The 15,488-nt window shown below is 39.8% G+C and overlaps 1 protein-coding gene across 3 annotated transcripts in view; it reads right to left on the reverse strand.

Annotated features, from left to right (window-relative positions):
- Positions 1-15,488, reverse strand: part of SYTL5 (synaptotagmin like 5) — a 1,215,112-nt gene that overhangs the window by 209,102 nt on the left and 990,522 nt on the right. For all 3 annotated transcript variants that reach the window (XM_086934158.1, XM_086934159.1, XM_086934156.1), the window contains one exon: positions 13,152-13,272. In XM_086934158.1, the coding sequence (XP_086790284.1) occupies positions 13,152-13,272 (121 nt within the window). The remainder of the gene's footprint in view (positions 1-13,151; positions 13,273-15,488) is intronic.

Below are 15,488 nucleotides of genomic sequence, written 5' to 3' on the forward strand. Positions count from 1 at the left end.
TCTCCGTGCGTGATCAATATCGAGCACACTTGGAATTGGAGGCCCGTGATTGTTATGATTAGGAACAAAAGAAGTTAGCTAAAACTAAGACCCGTTGTCCAAAAAGCCGGGTGTAGCTCTAGGCATCACGTGACGCATGACGCAAAGGGACGTCTCTGCAGCGCTGTAGATTTCTTGCACCTGACAGCAGGTCTTTACTTTTCCGCACTCCAAGTGGGAGATTACTGGCAATTCCCTATCGGAATGCAGTGCATCTAATGGGTCTTTTTTATTGCTCTTTTCATCACGTTTTGCAAACCTTTAATGCACTGTGATGTAGTTTCCCATTAGTGTTGCTTTAAAAAATACCAGAGGGCCATTGGAGCTATGCGATTATGTGGCCACGGCGATTTTCGCATAATATTGGATTTTCTGCATTTGCCACATAATTCATCATCTGCTGCAAATTCTGCAGATTTAGGCAAAAAAAAAAAATGTTTCTACCTCAAACAGATCAAAAGTTGCAAAGCAAGTGGCGACTCGGGTTCCGGCGCACTAGAGGCTTTTAGCAAAGGTAGACTGGTCATCTTGCAGTTGCTTATTGCTGTATTTGGGGTGTTAAGTTGGTGCGAATTAAGGTGAACTCTTTTCGCCGGCACTGTTACCAGGTGAAAAAATGACAAAATAATGTAGAAATACTATCCCAAAATGTGACGCATTATGCCACATAATTTGCCTATTAATAAACATGCTATGTTTTATGAAGCGACTGGCACTGCACCCTAAGAACTTCTCTTCTGAGAAGTGCTGTCACTACCTGACTTGAGCTAAGGCGGGTTTGCTGAAAAGTGCTGGTCCTGTTCAGATAAACTTTATGTTATATACTGAGTAGTATTATGTACAGCACATATCCAATGATGTTTATATAGGGTTTGCCTTCCAGATATTGGCCACTTGACACCAGGTTTTACTCTATCTCCTGAACTTGAGATGGTTGCCTGATTGGTGTGGACCAAAGAGTTACACAATTTTGAGGAACGGTTGCCTAAGTGTGTATTCACAATAGGCACCATATTTCATATAAATGCCAATCAATAGCAGTATATTAATGTGCATTTGCGCTTGCGATGTGTACATATGTGTGTATAAGAAAAGAGAAAGGGTATTTAAGTATATATCTATGGGCATCTATGTTAGTGGAACAATCTATAGATCTATGCTATGACAGTGAAAATTAAAGTGGCTAAATTAAATATGCTACTGGGGAGAATGTATATTAATACATGTATGCCCTCCCCCCACTCCCATTTTATACCACAGAACAAATGTCAGATGTTATGTTATTGCCATAGAGCAACTTATCTAATGTGGAAAAAACACTCTTCTTCCTCAGAGATTCTTTGCTGCTATGTCTGTAGAGTATACTATCTCTGCTGATGCTCACAAGGCCTATTCAGTGTGCCTGCATCTCACTGTACAGATTTAATCCACTATCTCCTCTTCAATTTTTATTATATATAAATGTATTTCTTTATAACTATGCAATAAGTCATACATAAAGTATGCAAAGGGTAACGTGTTATGTACTACCAATTGCGAGTTAGGGAATAGTCCTCATGACACACTTGAGGCTTTGCTTCTTGTAAATCACTTGCCTTCCCATCCAGAACATTGCTGACAAATATTAGATTACACTTTGCCCATTGATAGATCGATAGTTAGATAGATAGATAGATAGATAGATAGATAGATAGATAGATAGATAGATAGATAGATAGATAGATAGACATATTGCGTTTACTCGTTTTCATTCATGCAATTGAAAAGCTTTCTATTAACTAATAGATACAGAAGCTAAAATGAAGCCAGTTAATTGGGGGGGACCATGATATTTGGTCATTTAATGTCAGCTGTAGATGATGGATCCCCAAACAGTGTCATGTATGTGCATGTTTATATTGTGCTGAGGGGATTACCAGGTATTCGTTCACGCAGCTCTCTGATGGATGTCACATGCGTTTTTTCTGAGTCCCCAGATAGACCATGCAGTCTCTGTTTTCTCCTTTGTACTGCCGGTCACCAGTGTATTCAACTGTGTAGCCTTGGACCGTGTCATGCATGTGCATGTAACTTGCATGATCGAGGTAACTATTAGCAGCTATACTACGTGTCTCTTGGACCTCTGTCAAGTGCTTTCCGTCCTTTTTCCCAGCTCCCGCTCCAGGGGCGGCAATCTGAGGGATAGCCCCGGGCGCCACAAGCTCTGGCTACGCCTCTGTCGGAGTGAGTAGTACCAGCTGATTCTGTCCTGTGCATGGAGGCGCCTCTATTTTACCAGTTTCCCAAACCTCACACATGTCTTATCTTCTGGGGCATTTCAGTCTTGACATCTTTTATACATAGCTTGAATTCCGATTGCCCCTTATTCAGTACCCTCGTGGCATCTCTACCACACAACTAGGCTTCTCTTTTAGTCTAATGTTGTATGCCGTTTCAAGGCGCAGGAGTTGTTTTGCCGTACATTCAGGAGTAGAACATTTTTACAGTTTTTCAAGGTTCTGATTAACAACGGTACACACTGTCCAAATTTTTCGTAAATATAGAGCTTATTTACATTATACAGACACTCCAGGATTTCTCGATTTCGCATCAATTTAGCAATACAAATGAATTATGAATTGGTATGTTACTGACTCAAAATAGTGGTGTGCTATTTAAAAATCATTTATAGCGAATCACTATTCTTATGTCAATGCATTTGCAAATAGCGATTAGTCATTAGAAAAACATAGTTTTGCACATGCAAATTACCACCAATTCTAGGCAGGTGGGAACTGTGCGCAACCTATAACAAAGTAGGCCAGAATGCATCTGTGATTTCCAAAATTCTTGCTGTATCTGGGATGGCAAGAAAAATATGTATTCTGGAATGGAATGGGCTAAGCAAATGGAGGGTTGCATTTCCAAGGGATAACAGCCTTCACCTGCGGGCTGCTTCCTCAGTTCCATATCCCAGGTTGCCTATTTCAAAGTGGAATACTCTGCTAAAAAGAGTAAAATAAAGTGCAGCAAAAATGCAGCTAAATTTCCATATTTGTACCGCTAAATTTCCATATTTGTGCTGCTAAATTTGCTAATCCATGCCGCAATATCCTTTATGAACACATAGTCACGTAGAACTGCATCAACATAGACCTACTTAGGAAACCATATATGTTTTTAAAGACTACTTGTGAAAATAAGTGACTGTCACTTTTGTGAATTACTGAAATTCATAAGTCTGCAATCATACGAGGTAGTAAAGTGCGGCTCCAGATGTATAACTATATCTGTAAAATGGATCAACATTAGTTTGGCTATTATTACATTTGCAGTGAAAGTATGACAGAAATTTCTCCAACTCAAGTTTAAATTCATGTACTAGGGTATACACCAAGGGAACTTTTTTGAATAAACTATACATAACCAGTGCGTAAATTGAGCCAATGGTTTCTGGTGTGGCCCACTGGCGCTCACTTTTGGGGAAAAGTGTAACTGCAACAAATTATGCACGGAATGCTGAGTGATTCAAACATTCTCCCCCAGTCAAGAGATCTCGGTTAAATCCATCTGTCTTTTGTCCACTTTGTCACCCCACTTTGGACCCAACTATATGCAAATCAGTCTTGACCCTGTGCCTCATGGAAACAGTCCAGACCGAACTGCCAAGCCAGGCCCTTCCTGGACTGGAAACAAGTCTCCTGGGACCAGTTTCGGGTTATGTCACCCTTCATTAGCCAGGCTAGCTTGAATCCAGTGGCACAGTGAGCAAGGGACATACCCATCCCACTTAGGGCGAAAAGCGTAACTGCAAAAAATGATGGACAAAATGCTGAATGATTCAAACATTCTCCCCCAGTCAAGAGATCTGGGTTAAATCCATCATTCCTTTGCCCACTGTGCCACCCCAGTTTGTACCCAACCATATGCAAATCATTGTTGACCCTGTGCCTCATGGGAACATTCCAGACCAAACTGCCAAGCCAGGTCCTCCCTGGACCAGAAACACGCGTCCTGGGACCGGTTTTGGGGTATGTCACCCTTCATCAGCCAGGCTAGCTTGATTCCAGTGGCACAGTGAGCAAGGGACCCACATCTGGGCATACCCATCAGCCTGGCTGATGAAGGATGATGCCCTGAAACCAGTTCCAGGATGCTTGTTTCTGGTCCAGGGAGGACCTGGCTTGGCAGTTCCGGCTGGACTGTTCCCAAAAGGAACAGGGTCAAGACTGATTTGCACATGGCTGAGTCCAGACTGGGGTGGTGTGGTGAGCAAAAGAGTGATGGATTTAACCCAGATCTTTGTGACTGGGGGTGAATGCTTGCAATGTCCAGCATTCTGCCCATATATTGTTTCTTTTGCACGTTTTGGGACCGGCACCTATTTTTGCTTGACACAGAGCAGGAGAAGGAAATTTCACAAAGAGAAAAGAAGGAGCAGGAGGAAGATGTGACAAAGGGAGAGATCAGGGACCAGCAAGAATGAGAAAAAGAGGCAGGGAGTTTCTGGTGGTGGATAAAAGAATCCTCAGGTGGAATCAATACTGTACAGCCTTGGTATTCATGATGATGATATTCAATAGTGTCAGACACAGGCTTTTGAGCAACACTGTGGGCCCAAGCACTTCATTGACATATTAAGCAGTGGCAATTTTCTTATTCATTAATTTACCTTTTTTACAGATTTTGTAGAAAGACTTAGCAAAAACAAGGAATACCCCCTGTGAATATGTGTTATAGATTTATTGACATTAGTACAAAAAATAGTAACAGTGTCATTAGAACTGTCCGTAGTTTCAGTTTTTGTTATAGTACTGGAACCAGTTCTAGTGTACCACTTATAACAGCAATACTAGTAACAAGTCAATATGTCCTTGTAGCAGTAAAAGTATTTGAAACAGCAGTAGTACTACGAGTGGTAGGGTCAGTAGATGTGATTACAGTAGTACTCATAACTGTAGAACTTGCAGGAGTAGTGGTAGTAGTTTTTTCAGTCATACAAGTACTAGGAGCAGTATTTAATGTACCGAATGTAGTACCAGTATAATAGTAGAAGCAGTTCTGTCACAAGTAGTAGCAGTACATTCTTGTTGCACTATTTACAGCATGCAGTACAATTATTGTTTGGGAAAGTACTACTAGCAACACCAATAGATATATTATTTGTAATGCTTATAATTGCATGAACGTTCTCCTTCGCAGTAGTAGTGGTGGAAGACTACTTTAAGGGACAATGCATATCCTCCTCAACTTTAGGCTGAATGAAAACATGATGTATTTTTCCACAAATTACTTGAAAAACATGGGGATCAACTAGACTCCATGGCCGTACTAAAGTTAACAGGATTTTTAGATGAAAAGGCAAAGGGTGAAACTGACTCATTGGCATAAGTAATTAGATCCCATGATAGTTGATGTGAACTGACTTTGTAGGATGCCTTAGGGAAACATCAATTAGCGTAACCCTGAATAGTTAGCAAAAACACCTATTAGAAGATGCAAATGTAATTTTTTTTTAAATAAAGCTGGTGGGGATATGCAGGAATGTGTGAGGTGTTTTTTGTTAATGGTAGAAATGTAGAGCAGTTCTTGTTGATCCTCAAGCCAACATATGATAGCTGAACTTGTTTTATTTGCTCCACCAGGCATGGGGTTGGAAGGATTAACGGGTTTCATGTGCAGTGATGTGGATGACATCACTAATATGTCATGCACATGTGCATACTCAAATTGGTTCCTGGGTATCAATTTCTACATGTTTATTAATTTACACCCAGGAACCAAATCGAGTATGCAACGTATTTTGTTTTCTTGGACATATTAGTGATGTCATCCACATCACTGGGTGTCAATTTCTACATGTGTACTCAGGCGGACCAACATACACTGCAATTCTTTTGGCCAAGAGGCTAGGTGTTGAAGTTGTCAATTCTGCTAGTCATAAATGCGGTCGGTGTTGCTGGGTGAGCTGCCTTGTGTGGTCCAGGTGGCTCACATTTGTTGGTTTATATTCCCCATTCAAATACAATGCTATGCCTTACAAGCGCTTCCAGTCTTTACATCAAATCCCAGGCAAAGTGGTCATTGGAGCAGACTTTAATTTCCTTCAGAACCCAAAAATTACTCCTTAGTTAATCTAAAGAGGCAGATAAAACCTAAAGCGCTGAAGGTTTTACAAAATGATCATAATATATTGGGACTGATCGTCCCTTGGAGGGTGGTTTTCCCTACAAAAATTGCATATACCTGTTTTTCTGGACGATTTCATAGAAGTTCTTTCATGGGTTATTTTTACTTCCAAAGGCTTTAGTTTAAAAAAAATCAACAGATCTTCCCTAACGGTTTATCTGCCAATGCAATAGTAGTTTTAGAGACTTTGGTGGAGAAAGTAACAGAACATCCTAGATGTTGGGTTTTCAATTAGCAGGAGGAAGATTGGATCCAGGATTGTAAAGAGGCGATAAAGGAATTCTTGGCAATAAATCATAGGTCTGCTCACCTAGTAAAGTATGGGAACACCTAAAAGCGTTTATTAGAGGGTTGGTGATAGGTAAGGAGCTGAGAATACAAAAAAGGCTAAATTACAAAAGCAAATCTTAGAAAGACATGTCCAGTAGAGCTATGGAAACATTTTAAGAAACTCAACAAAGCCCAGTAAAAGAGAATTAGATAGGGCTAAACAGGCTTTAAGTGAGGCGCATTACACAAAATGTGAGGTTTTAAACTGCATTTCATGCAAAAAGTTTACAAGGAGAATCATTTTACTAGGAGGTTTCAAGCTTGGTAGGCACGTTAAAAAGCTGGATAGATGTATTGAAATGTTCAATTTCTGGAATTAAGTACAAGGAACCTGAGAAAGTGGCAGAAATTACGTTGGTTCAGTTATAAACAAATCTACACACAAAACCAATAGGGAGATAAAGAACTCCTTGAAAGTTTTTAGCAAACCACAATATTCCCATGCTTTCCAAGGAAGAGGGGACAACATCACTCAACGCTTTTCTAATGACAAATTGGTTGTGGTATCCTAGAACCTCCCAAACTGTAAAGCCTGTGGGCAAGACGGGGTTTTTTGCAGGATTTTAACAATCTTTTCTGTCTATTTTTTACTTGTCGCCAGTACATTGCTAGTGGGGGGCACCATACTGGCTTTATTTCACAGGGGGGATGTTGTGATCTTTTTAAATAAGTGGAAACATGGTGAAAACCTGAATTTGTATCGTCCAATTACTTTATTAAATGTTAATGATAAATAATCTCAAAATTAATAGCTAACAGATTCAACTCAATTGCATCAAAACTAATTCATCCAGATCAGAATGGTTTTATTGTGAGTCGTCAATTAGGTATAAACACACATTATCTGGCTGAAGCATTAGACTATTTTTCGGTTAACCATATACCAGCTATAGTGCTTCTGTTAGATACTGACAAATCATTTGACCTCATGGTTGGGAAACTTTGTTTTGTACTTTATCCAGATTTGGGATATATTCCCAGATCATGGGGTTGATATGTCGGATGTTTTGCAATGCAGAAGCCAATATTATTGTAAATGCTCCTAGAAGTGGGGAAATTACAAGTCTTGTGAGGAATTCGGCAGGTTTGTCCATAACCCCCTAGCTTATTTGCCTTTTTTTATTGAGCCACTGGCATTAGCGATCAGGGAGAATGGTTATATCCACCATCCGCTGACACAGATGGAAAAGATGAAGCTATATGTTGACAACATTATGCTTATTCTCAATAGTAGCAAGGGTGCCCAAGAGAAGGCTTTTGAGATTTTTGCACAGTACGAGAAATTGGGTGGCTATAAAATCAATACGAAGAAAACTGAATAATATTATGTAAGTACAACTCAGACATACTACATCCAGTTATAGCATGGTGCATTAACTCGCAAATGAAAAGATATTTGGGTACCAGGTATTCATCACGGATTGAGAATTTATTTGATCTTAACTTTCCCCCACTGCTTTGAAAAATATAAGACCTATTTTCACGTTGGAATTCTCTTCCTTTGACTATTTTGGGAAGGGTTTACCTGATCAAAATGTCGATTCTCCCTCTGTTTCATCTTCTCTTTTCAGCTATTTCGTGTCTATAGCTTTTTTTGCAGAAAGGTAGGGTCTATGTTTACATCATTTATCTGGCAAAAAGAAAATAGCCAGAATAGCACTTGGCACTTTATATAAAGAGATGGAAAAAGGTGGGTTGGTGCTTCCCAGTCTTAATTGTTATTATTTCACCTACTTTACACAGTATATGTCCAGGACTAGCGTAAAGCTTCACAATGGTACTTTTAAGAACTATTTTATGCAGCTAATTCTCAAAGAATATACTATACGTGATGTGTTAAAAATAGTAAAATCACCTAAACAAGTCCGTTATAAGAGTCTGAAGGGGTTCTTTCGGAAAATTATGGATCTCTAAAGGAGATACGCCATTCTCCATATTAATGCAGTAACATTCCTGTCAGTATTAGTCACGGAGTCTGGAGCTAATTTGCCACTCAATATCGTCCAAAAATGGGGAAAAGCAGTGTTCAGGAAGCTACTGGATTTTCTATCTGGGAGAGATGGTTAAACAGGTCAGAATTTTGTGAGTTAGTTCAAGGCGACTTTCTGCTTATTGGAACCTACAGACTATTGAACAAAGTATTTAGTAACTTGATTCTTGACAGATAAATGGGGGCCAAAAGGCAGTACCCATGCTAGTGGAAGCTAGCGAACACAAAAGTCGGGGGAAATGGAACAGACTTTTCGCCTCCATGAAGGGTCTAGATCGCACCCAAAAAGCAATCAAAAAATGGGAAAAATATGAAGGTCTGGAATTAACAACACGGATGTGGGACGAAATTAATACACTAAAGTTTAGCATTCTAAGAGCAGCCAATTGTCGCTGAATGCTATTTTTCAATAAATGATTCAGAAAAGGGGGTGGTGATGAATAAATGGCTTTTATATAGAGCGCCACATTTTCTCACACAAATCAACTCTAATTTGACTGGTCATTGCTTCGATGTAGCGCTGAGACAGTTGCCAATTGGGTGCACGTCATTGGCCTGTGTCCTTTTATTCAGGACTTCTGGAATTAAATATTTCAGTATTTGGAGACTGAATGGTAGGTCTAATTAGTTCCCAGTATTTGGCTGTAAGTATTGGGGTATGTTCCTACTTTGGGTATAACCAATAAATTGTCACAATCTTTATATGTAGCAATGGCAGTGGGCAGACCCCTTCTACTTAAAAAATGTCAGACACATCCAGTCCCCATAATGGGGGACTGGCTCTGAAAAATGAAGCAAGTTAATACTAGTGAACGACTTTGTGCACTACGTAATAGAGGGATGAAGACATTTGATACACTTTTAGGGTGGGTCTTGGTTAAAGAGAGGGGGTCATTTTAGAAGACTGGGCTATGTTTTACTGCTTTTTTGCATATTCAGCTCTTTATGCACTTCTGATGGTTCACTATGAAGGGAAGTTGTATATATTTAGTTATTGTATTTATCATGTGTGGAGGTTTAGGCATTGCTGTCTTTTTTATGGTCTTAGATGCATTTCAATATGGAATGGGTTTTATTGGCGTTTTTATCTTAGGTGCTTGAATATTCTGAATCCATGTATCTGTATGGCAGTTTTCTTTTCTTTTTTTTTTTGGATCTCAATACAAATTTAAATTAAATAAAGAAATTCAACATGTGTAAAATGGCTGCTTACATTAAAGGTAGAAATTATCAAAAGGTATTGTGAGGCACAGAACATGAACTGTCTGAGAGCCCGAATTCAAGAGAGAATTGAACTCAGCTTGCAAGCAGCACTGTCCTACAAATTTTAGTTTAGCTTTTGGATAGGGCATGCACGTAGACTAAGAACACCCATGCAAATACTGGAAAAGATCACACCTACATGTACTTATGCAGAAAGAGCAACACACCTACAGATATCCATGCACTCATTCCGACCACTTTAGCATAATCTCACATATCACAGCTATAGGACCACATGGTTCTATGTACTCAACACAACATGTCTCCAGATCTGACCGTTCATTTTGCAAACCTCTGTTATCAAGTTTGTTGGTCCAAATAGGTTGGATCAAATGAAGCAAATAAAGGAGACAACTCCCAGAATCCCTGGTATGCTAAATTAAAACCTAAGATTTGAATATGGTGTTTAGTGTGTAAGGAGTGAAATGGCAAGATTACTTGTACACTATATGAGCTATGAAGCTTAAATGTTGTTTACCATTTTGCCGGGTAGGATTCCCCTTGATGTGTGTTTTCTATTGTTTTTTTGTAGCAGACGTATAACATAACATGCATTTTCTGTTGTTTTAGTTTGAAACTTTTTATTGCAGGCTTTTACCTTCCACAACGCCTTTAAATAGATCATACAATACATTCTTCTATTCAGTGGCAGTTTTTCCATTTGGGCGGTGGGGCGTTGCCCCACTAATAATTATCAGGCAATTTATTTGAGCGGCCCGTTAATAAAAGTTTTATAAATTAACGCGCCGCTCGAATAAATTACCCGATAATTATTGCCCTGCTGCGGCCGCGGTGTCAAGCGCTTCACTTATGTGTCACAGTATGCACTGTCTGAAACTGGGTGGCGCTGGAGTGCGTTCTGCGTATGTGGTGTTTGCCCGACTGCCTTTATGCAGCAAGCAAACTAAATGGATTTTTAGAAAGCGAGCACTGCAGAGTACGGGGTATGCCTATGCCACATACCCCAGTGCTCGAAAAAAGGGCAGCGTTTTTTTTGTGCTCAGTCCAATCCTGATGCTCTCCTCTAAAGAGGGCAGCGTCAGGATTGGCTACTGTAGTCCTGTGTGCGTGCAGTCCTGCCTGCAAGAAATGAATTTGAAAACGGCGCCCGGCGGGAGTCAAGCTGGCTGCAGTGGCACGGGAGTGGCAGCCTCCTGGTCATCATATCGGTCATGAAGAACAGGAAGCCCAGAAACTCAGGTAAGGACGGCGGGCACCTTTTTGCTGAGTAATATGGAGTTGGCAAGGTTTGAGGCAAGTTTAGTTGAATTTTGGATGTTTTTGAATGTGGGGGGTGGGGTAAGTTCGGGAGAAAAGTCGTACCCGTTCCGTTAGATCGAGGAAGTTGTGGCTTGGTGAGGTTGTTGGGAATCGCTGGAACTATATACCCTGCAAGTGTGATGATGATTGAAGCAGTGGAAGTGCTTATTTTGTGATAGTGAGTTGGACGCGATTTTGAGGCCTAGTCGCGGTTATGCGTTTTTACGTGATTTGGGTGTCGAATTTGGGGGTGTTCCAGCTAGTTCTAACACGGTTTGGCGGGTCGGGAGGTATGTTGCATACGAGAGCCACAGGAGGGGGTTTTAGGTGTGAGGAATGGGGTATATGGTTCGAGGATAGGCTTTAGAGCTGGGCTCGGGTTTAGGTCTAGGCATAAGGGTTTTGGGCTAGTGTTTGTGGCTTAGAGTTGGGGTTTATGGCTAGGTATTAGGACTTAAGGCTGGGCGATGGGGTTTAAGGCTCCATTTTATGGTTTAGGGCTCATGGTTGGTGTTTATGGCTAAGGATTAGGGCTTGTTAATAGGGATTATGGCTCAGGGTCTCTTTATTTATGCCATAACTACACTTTCAAAATTACTTTATCAACTCTCTTGCTTCCTCAAATTTACGTAAATACACCATTTGCCTGCTCTTTTTTTGAGGGATGAGGGAAGGGGTTTGAGGAGAATCTCCTCGAACCCCACCAAATGGTGGCTGGACTCACTTGCTACACGCTCTCGCCTCCGGGGCACTCATACAAAACCTTTACGCCCTACCACCTTCAAATGTCACCAGCCGCCACTGCTTCTATTGAGTTATTAGAAAGCTGATACACGGCTTGTCACAATCAAACAGTGCACTGACAACGTTAAGTGACACACTCAGTCTGCTACAGCTAATGTCTTCCTCAATTATGGTGCAGGAACAGCATTTCTTGGACAGACCACCAATGTAAACATATTTCATATTTACAAGTTTGTAAAGCTAAACTTGAGCATTTCATTTGCCTTCTTCTGTCATGTAACTAAACTCAAAGAAAAGATAACCTCAAAGTTATCAATTACACACCGCAGACTTAAGTTTCTTATTCTTATTCCAAATAAAGTATGCGGCATCCATGAACCCAAATCTAACAACCAATGGCAAAGCGTACAGGCCTGATTTGTTTTTTCAGTTATTTGACAAAGCCATAGAGTAAAAAACATTTGTATCTCAGGAGCGTCCTGGCAGCAGGAGAGCTACTGGTCATGCTGAATATTATTAGTTGCACGAAAACAGCATCTGAGAAGCTGCCTGGTGATGGCAGGAGTAAAGCTGCCGGGGGCCACTGAATGTGTTTGCTAGGGACAACAAAGGGTTGTACCCATTATGGACACTAAACTCTACCTTTATTCGAACAACCCACTGGCATGCCTAGCATCCATACCCTGTTGTAGAAGCCCAGTGCTCTGTATGGGAAGGTGAGCCCAGAAGCAAAAAAGTCAGATTAGACCGTGGGGGCTCTGTGGAGGAGAGAGGAGGTAGGGAGAAGTACAAGGAGAGGGAGGCGGAATGTTTCATCAAGCAATTCAACAGCAGCAAGAACTACTTTATACCCTATCACCAAATCCATAATGGGAACACAATGTGTTAATGTAAACATGTGTCAAAATGCTGTGGGTTTCATGGACAGCTCATTCAAGCAATGGCTGGCGAACCACAATTCAGGTAAGTCAATGGAGGACGTGGCTGACTGAAACCCCACTCTCTTTATATATTTACTTCCAGCGGTGGCTCCTCCGCTAAGTCAGAAGAGCGTCCCCCACAGGAAAAATAAAATTATAATAACTCTGTGTTATTCTCATTTTAAAGAGCCGGGCGGAGTGGTGACCACTTTCTAAGTGCGCATGATAGTTTGGCAAGCCAAACAGTCATGCACACTTAGCAAGTTCTCCACCAGGCTGTAATGCACAACTTGGTTGGTAGAGGTTTGCATTACAAATTGTAAAGCAACTTCATGTGCTAAAAGCTGTCTAAGCTCCGAGATGAGCATCTGACATGGTGAGACAAATTACTCTGAAGATATCAGTTAATTCTTCTTGGGAATCAAGTAGATGCTTACCTGAAGAAACTGCTATGGACGGTGTTGTGGATGTTTTCCTTCGATTTCTCTTTGATGAGAAAGCTTCAGGTAGACTTTCATCACTTGAAGGGCCAACAGAACTATTTTCAAATCCATTTTCCTGTACAGAGAGAGAACCCCATGCATGAAAATATATTACAATGATAACACAGTACTTCATTCCACAATGCAGCCATCTCTAAAGACTGAAAATAATAATGAATAATTTAATAGCATCTAATGCATCAGCCTCCAAAGGAGGGAAGACTGAATTGGCTGTGCTGAGATCCTGAGTTGAACATTGGGTAACAGCAAATCATAAAGAAGATGAATTTAAATGGTTTATATTAGAAAAGATCAAAATATCTATGAGAGGTGGTGATACTGACAGGAGACGCAAACAAAGGGAACAGTTCTTTATGTCCAAATTCAAATCATACACAGAAGGTCTTAACAGCAGAGAAGAATGGGAAAGAATAGTGAGGTAGTTCTTGATTATCTGTATTTTAATATAATGAATAGACAATAGAAAATCATCTGTTTGGTTGATTAACCATAACAACATCTGGGTAGAATCTATGGTGAGCAATGTAACTTTTATGTATTATTGTAAAGCTGTGCAGTATAATACATTTCTTTAAAGTTGTATCTTTATATATATTTTTACAAATAGGAGTTAAGTTGTAATTTAGTTGTTCTGATAAATCAATGATTGTAATACTAATATGATAAATAAGAAATATGTATTGCATGTTGAAAATATTATAGATTGGGCTAATTATATTTAAAGAACTCAGCCACCTGAAAGGATACACGACTGAATTTTTAGTACATAATACCTACTTTTCCTGTAAATAATTAATTTACCCATAGGTTATATGTCTTGTAAACCTGTTTTTGAAACAACGGGATGCCCAATTAGAAATGTACAATATATAGGACATGATGAGTCTCCACGGATTATGCCATATATGTGTGAATTATATGATAACAATTGGCAGCAAATCAGACGTTGGCTCTGAATCTGGGAATTTGCACTTTAATTTTTTTTAAATGGTAGGGCCCGTAAAATAGACATTCATCACTAAATCTAATTACTATCATGGAGGGCATATTATTTGAATATATCCGGCTACCAGTTCCCATATACTGTGACAACGTTTGGTATGCTAGAATCATGTTCATCCCCAACATTTTATTTAAACATGTTTCCTGTTTTTGTAAAGATGTTTACTATCTATGATGTATGTATACGCATTTTTTTACCCCAAAGTAGATAGGGCACGTTAGAGAGAACTTTGAAATATGTAATACGGCCAAATGACAAACAAAATTTTTCGCTGTGAACTTGTGAAAAAATATCAAATTAAAATGCCTAAATGAATTTGACAGGCTCTTGATACTATAATAATAATTACTATCTCGATTATCTTTCAAAATAGTCAAGAGAAACCGGGGGTTTTAGCGATACCCAGAATCAAAATAACACGGATATTTACTTAAAGGAAGTCAGTTTTCTATTATGGATGAATAATAATCGAAAAAAATACAATCATGGCTTTCTGTTGCACCAGAGATCGTAGTAACTGCCCAAATTCGCTATGTGTGTTTATTAAAAATCTATAATATTAACTTCAAATATGCCCGCAAAAGGAAACGACATGATATAGGTCCGGATTGATTCCAAAAATATTGAATACGGGTCTGTACATAATAGTTTGTGTATAATTGTAGACTTGGGTTGATGATATAAAAACTACAATCATGGCGCTTAAAATTCAAGTTTGCCTAATTAATTATCTGGTAATTGAAATCGTACTGAGTATTTAAGCAACGACTCAGTGGTATGTTTTAAACCGATACCGACAACCAGGGATACCGGACGGACGGAGCAGTCGCTGATACTTGAGGTATGTGAAATGCGAGCCTTTAGATTCAGGGGGGCTGATCTATGGACCCATTTCCCTTGATGCCAGGGTACTAGCCACCTTGAATACATAGCTATGTATACGGGCTTTTGATTAAACCTAAAATGAATGTGCTTTGGCCTGGAATTGAGGGACGTTGTACACATCGCTTCCCCAAACTAGCCACTTTGAGCAAATAGCCACGAATGTGGCTTTTTGATTTAACTTAAAAAAATGTTTTTTGGCCCGGAATCGAGGGACGTTAGATATCTTGTCTTCCCGAACGAAAAGCCATGAAGAAAGGCTGACGAAAAACGAGTAAATAAGGTTCACTCCCCCTTAAATTCTGGGAACATGAACAGTCATGGTCTATTTTCAAATTCCATAAATGTATGGCAAGCCTTTAATTCTAACGAACAGTGTCATTCTT

The sequence above is a fragment of the Lissotriton vulgaris genome, chromosome 8 (assembly GCF_964263255.1).
Source record: "Lissotriton vulgaris chromosome 8, aLisVul1.2, whole genome shotgun sequence".
NCBI classification, from domain to species: Eukaryota; Metazoa; Chordata; class Amphibia; order Caudata; family Salamandridae; genus Lissotriton; species Lissotriton vulgaris.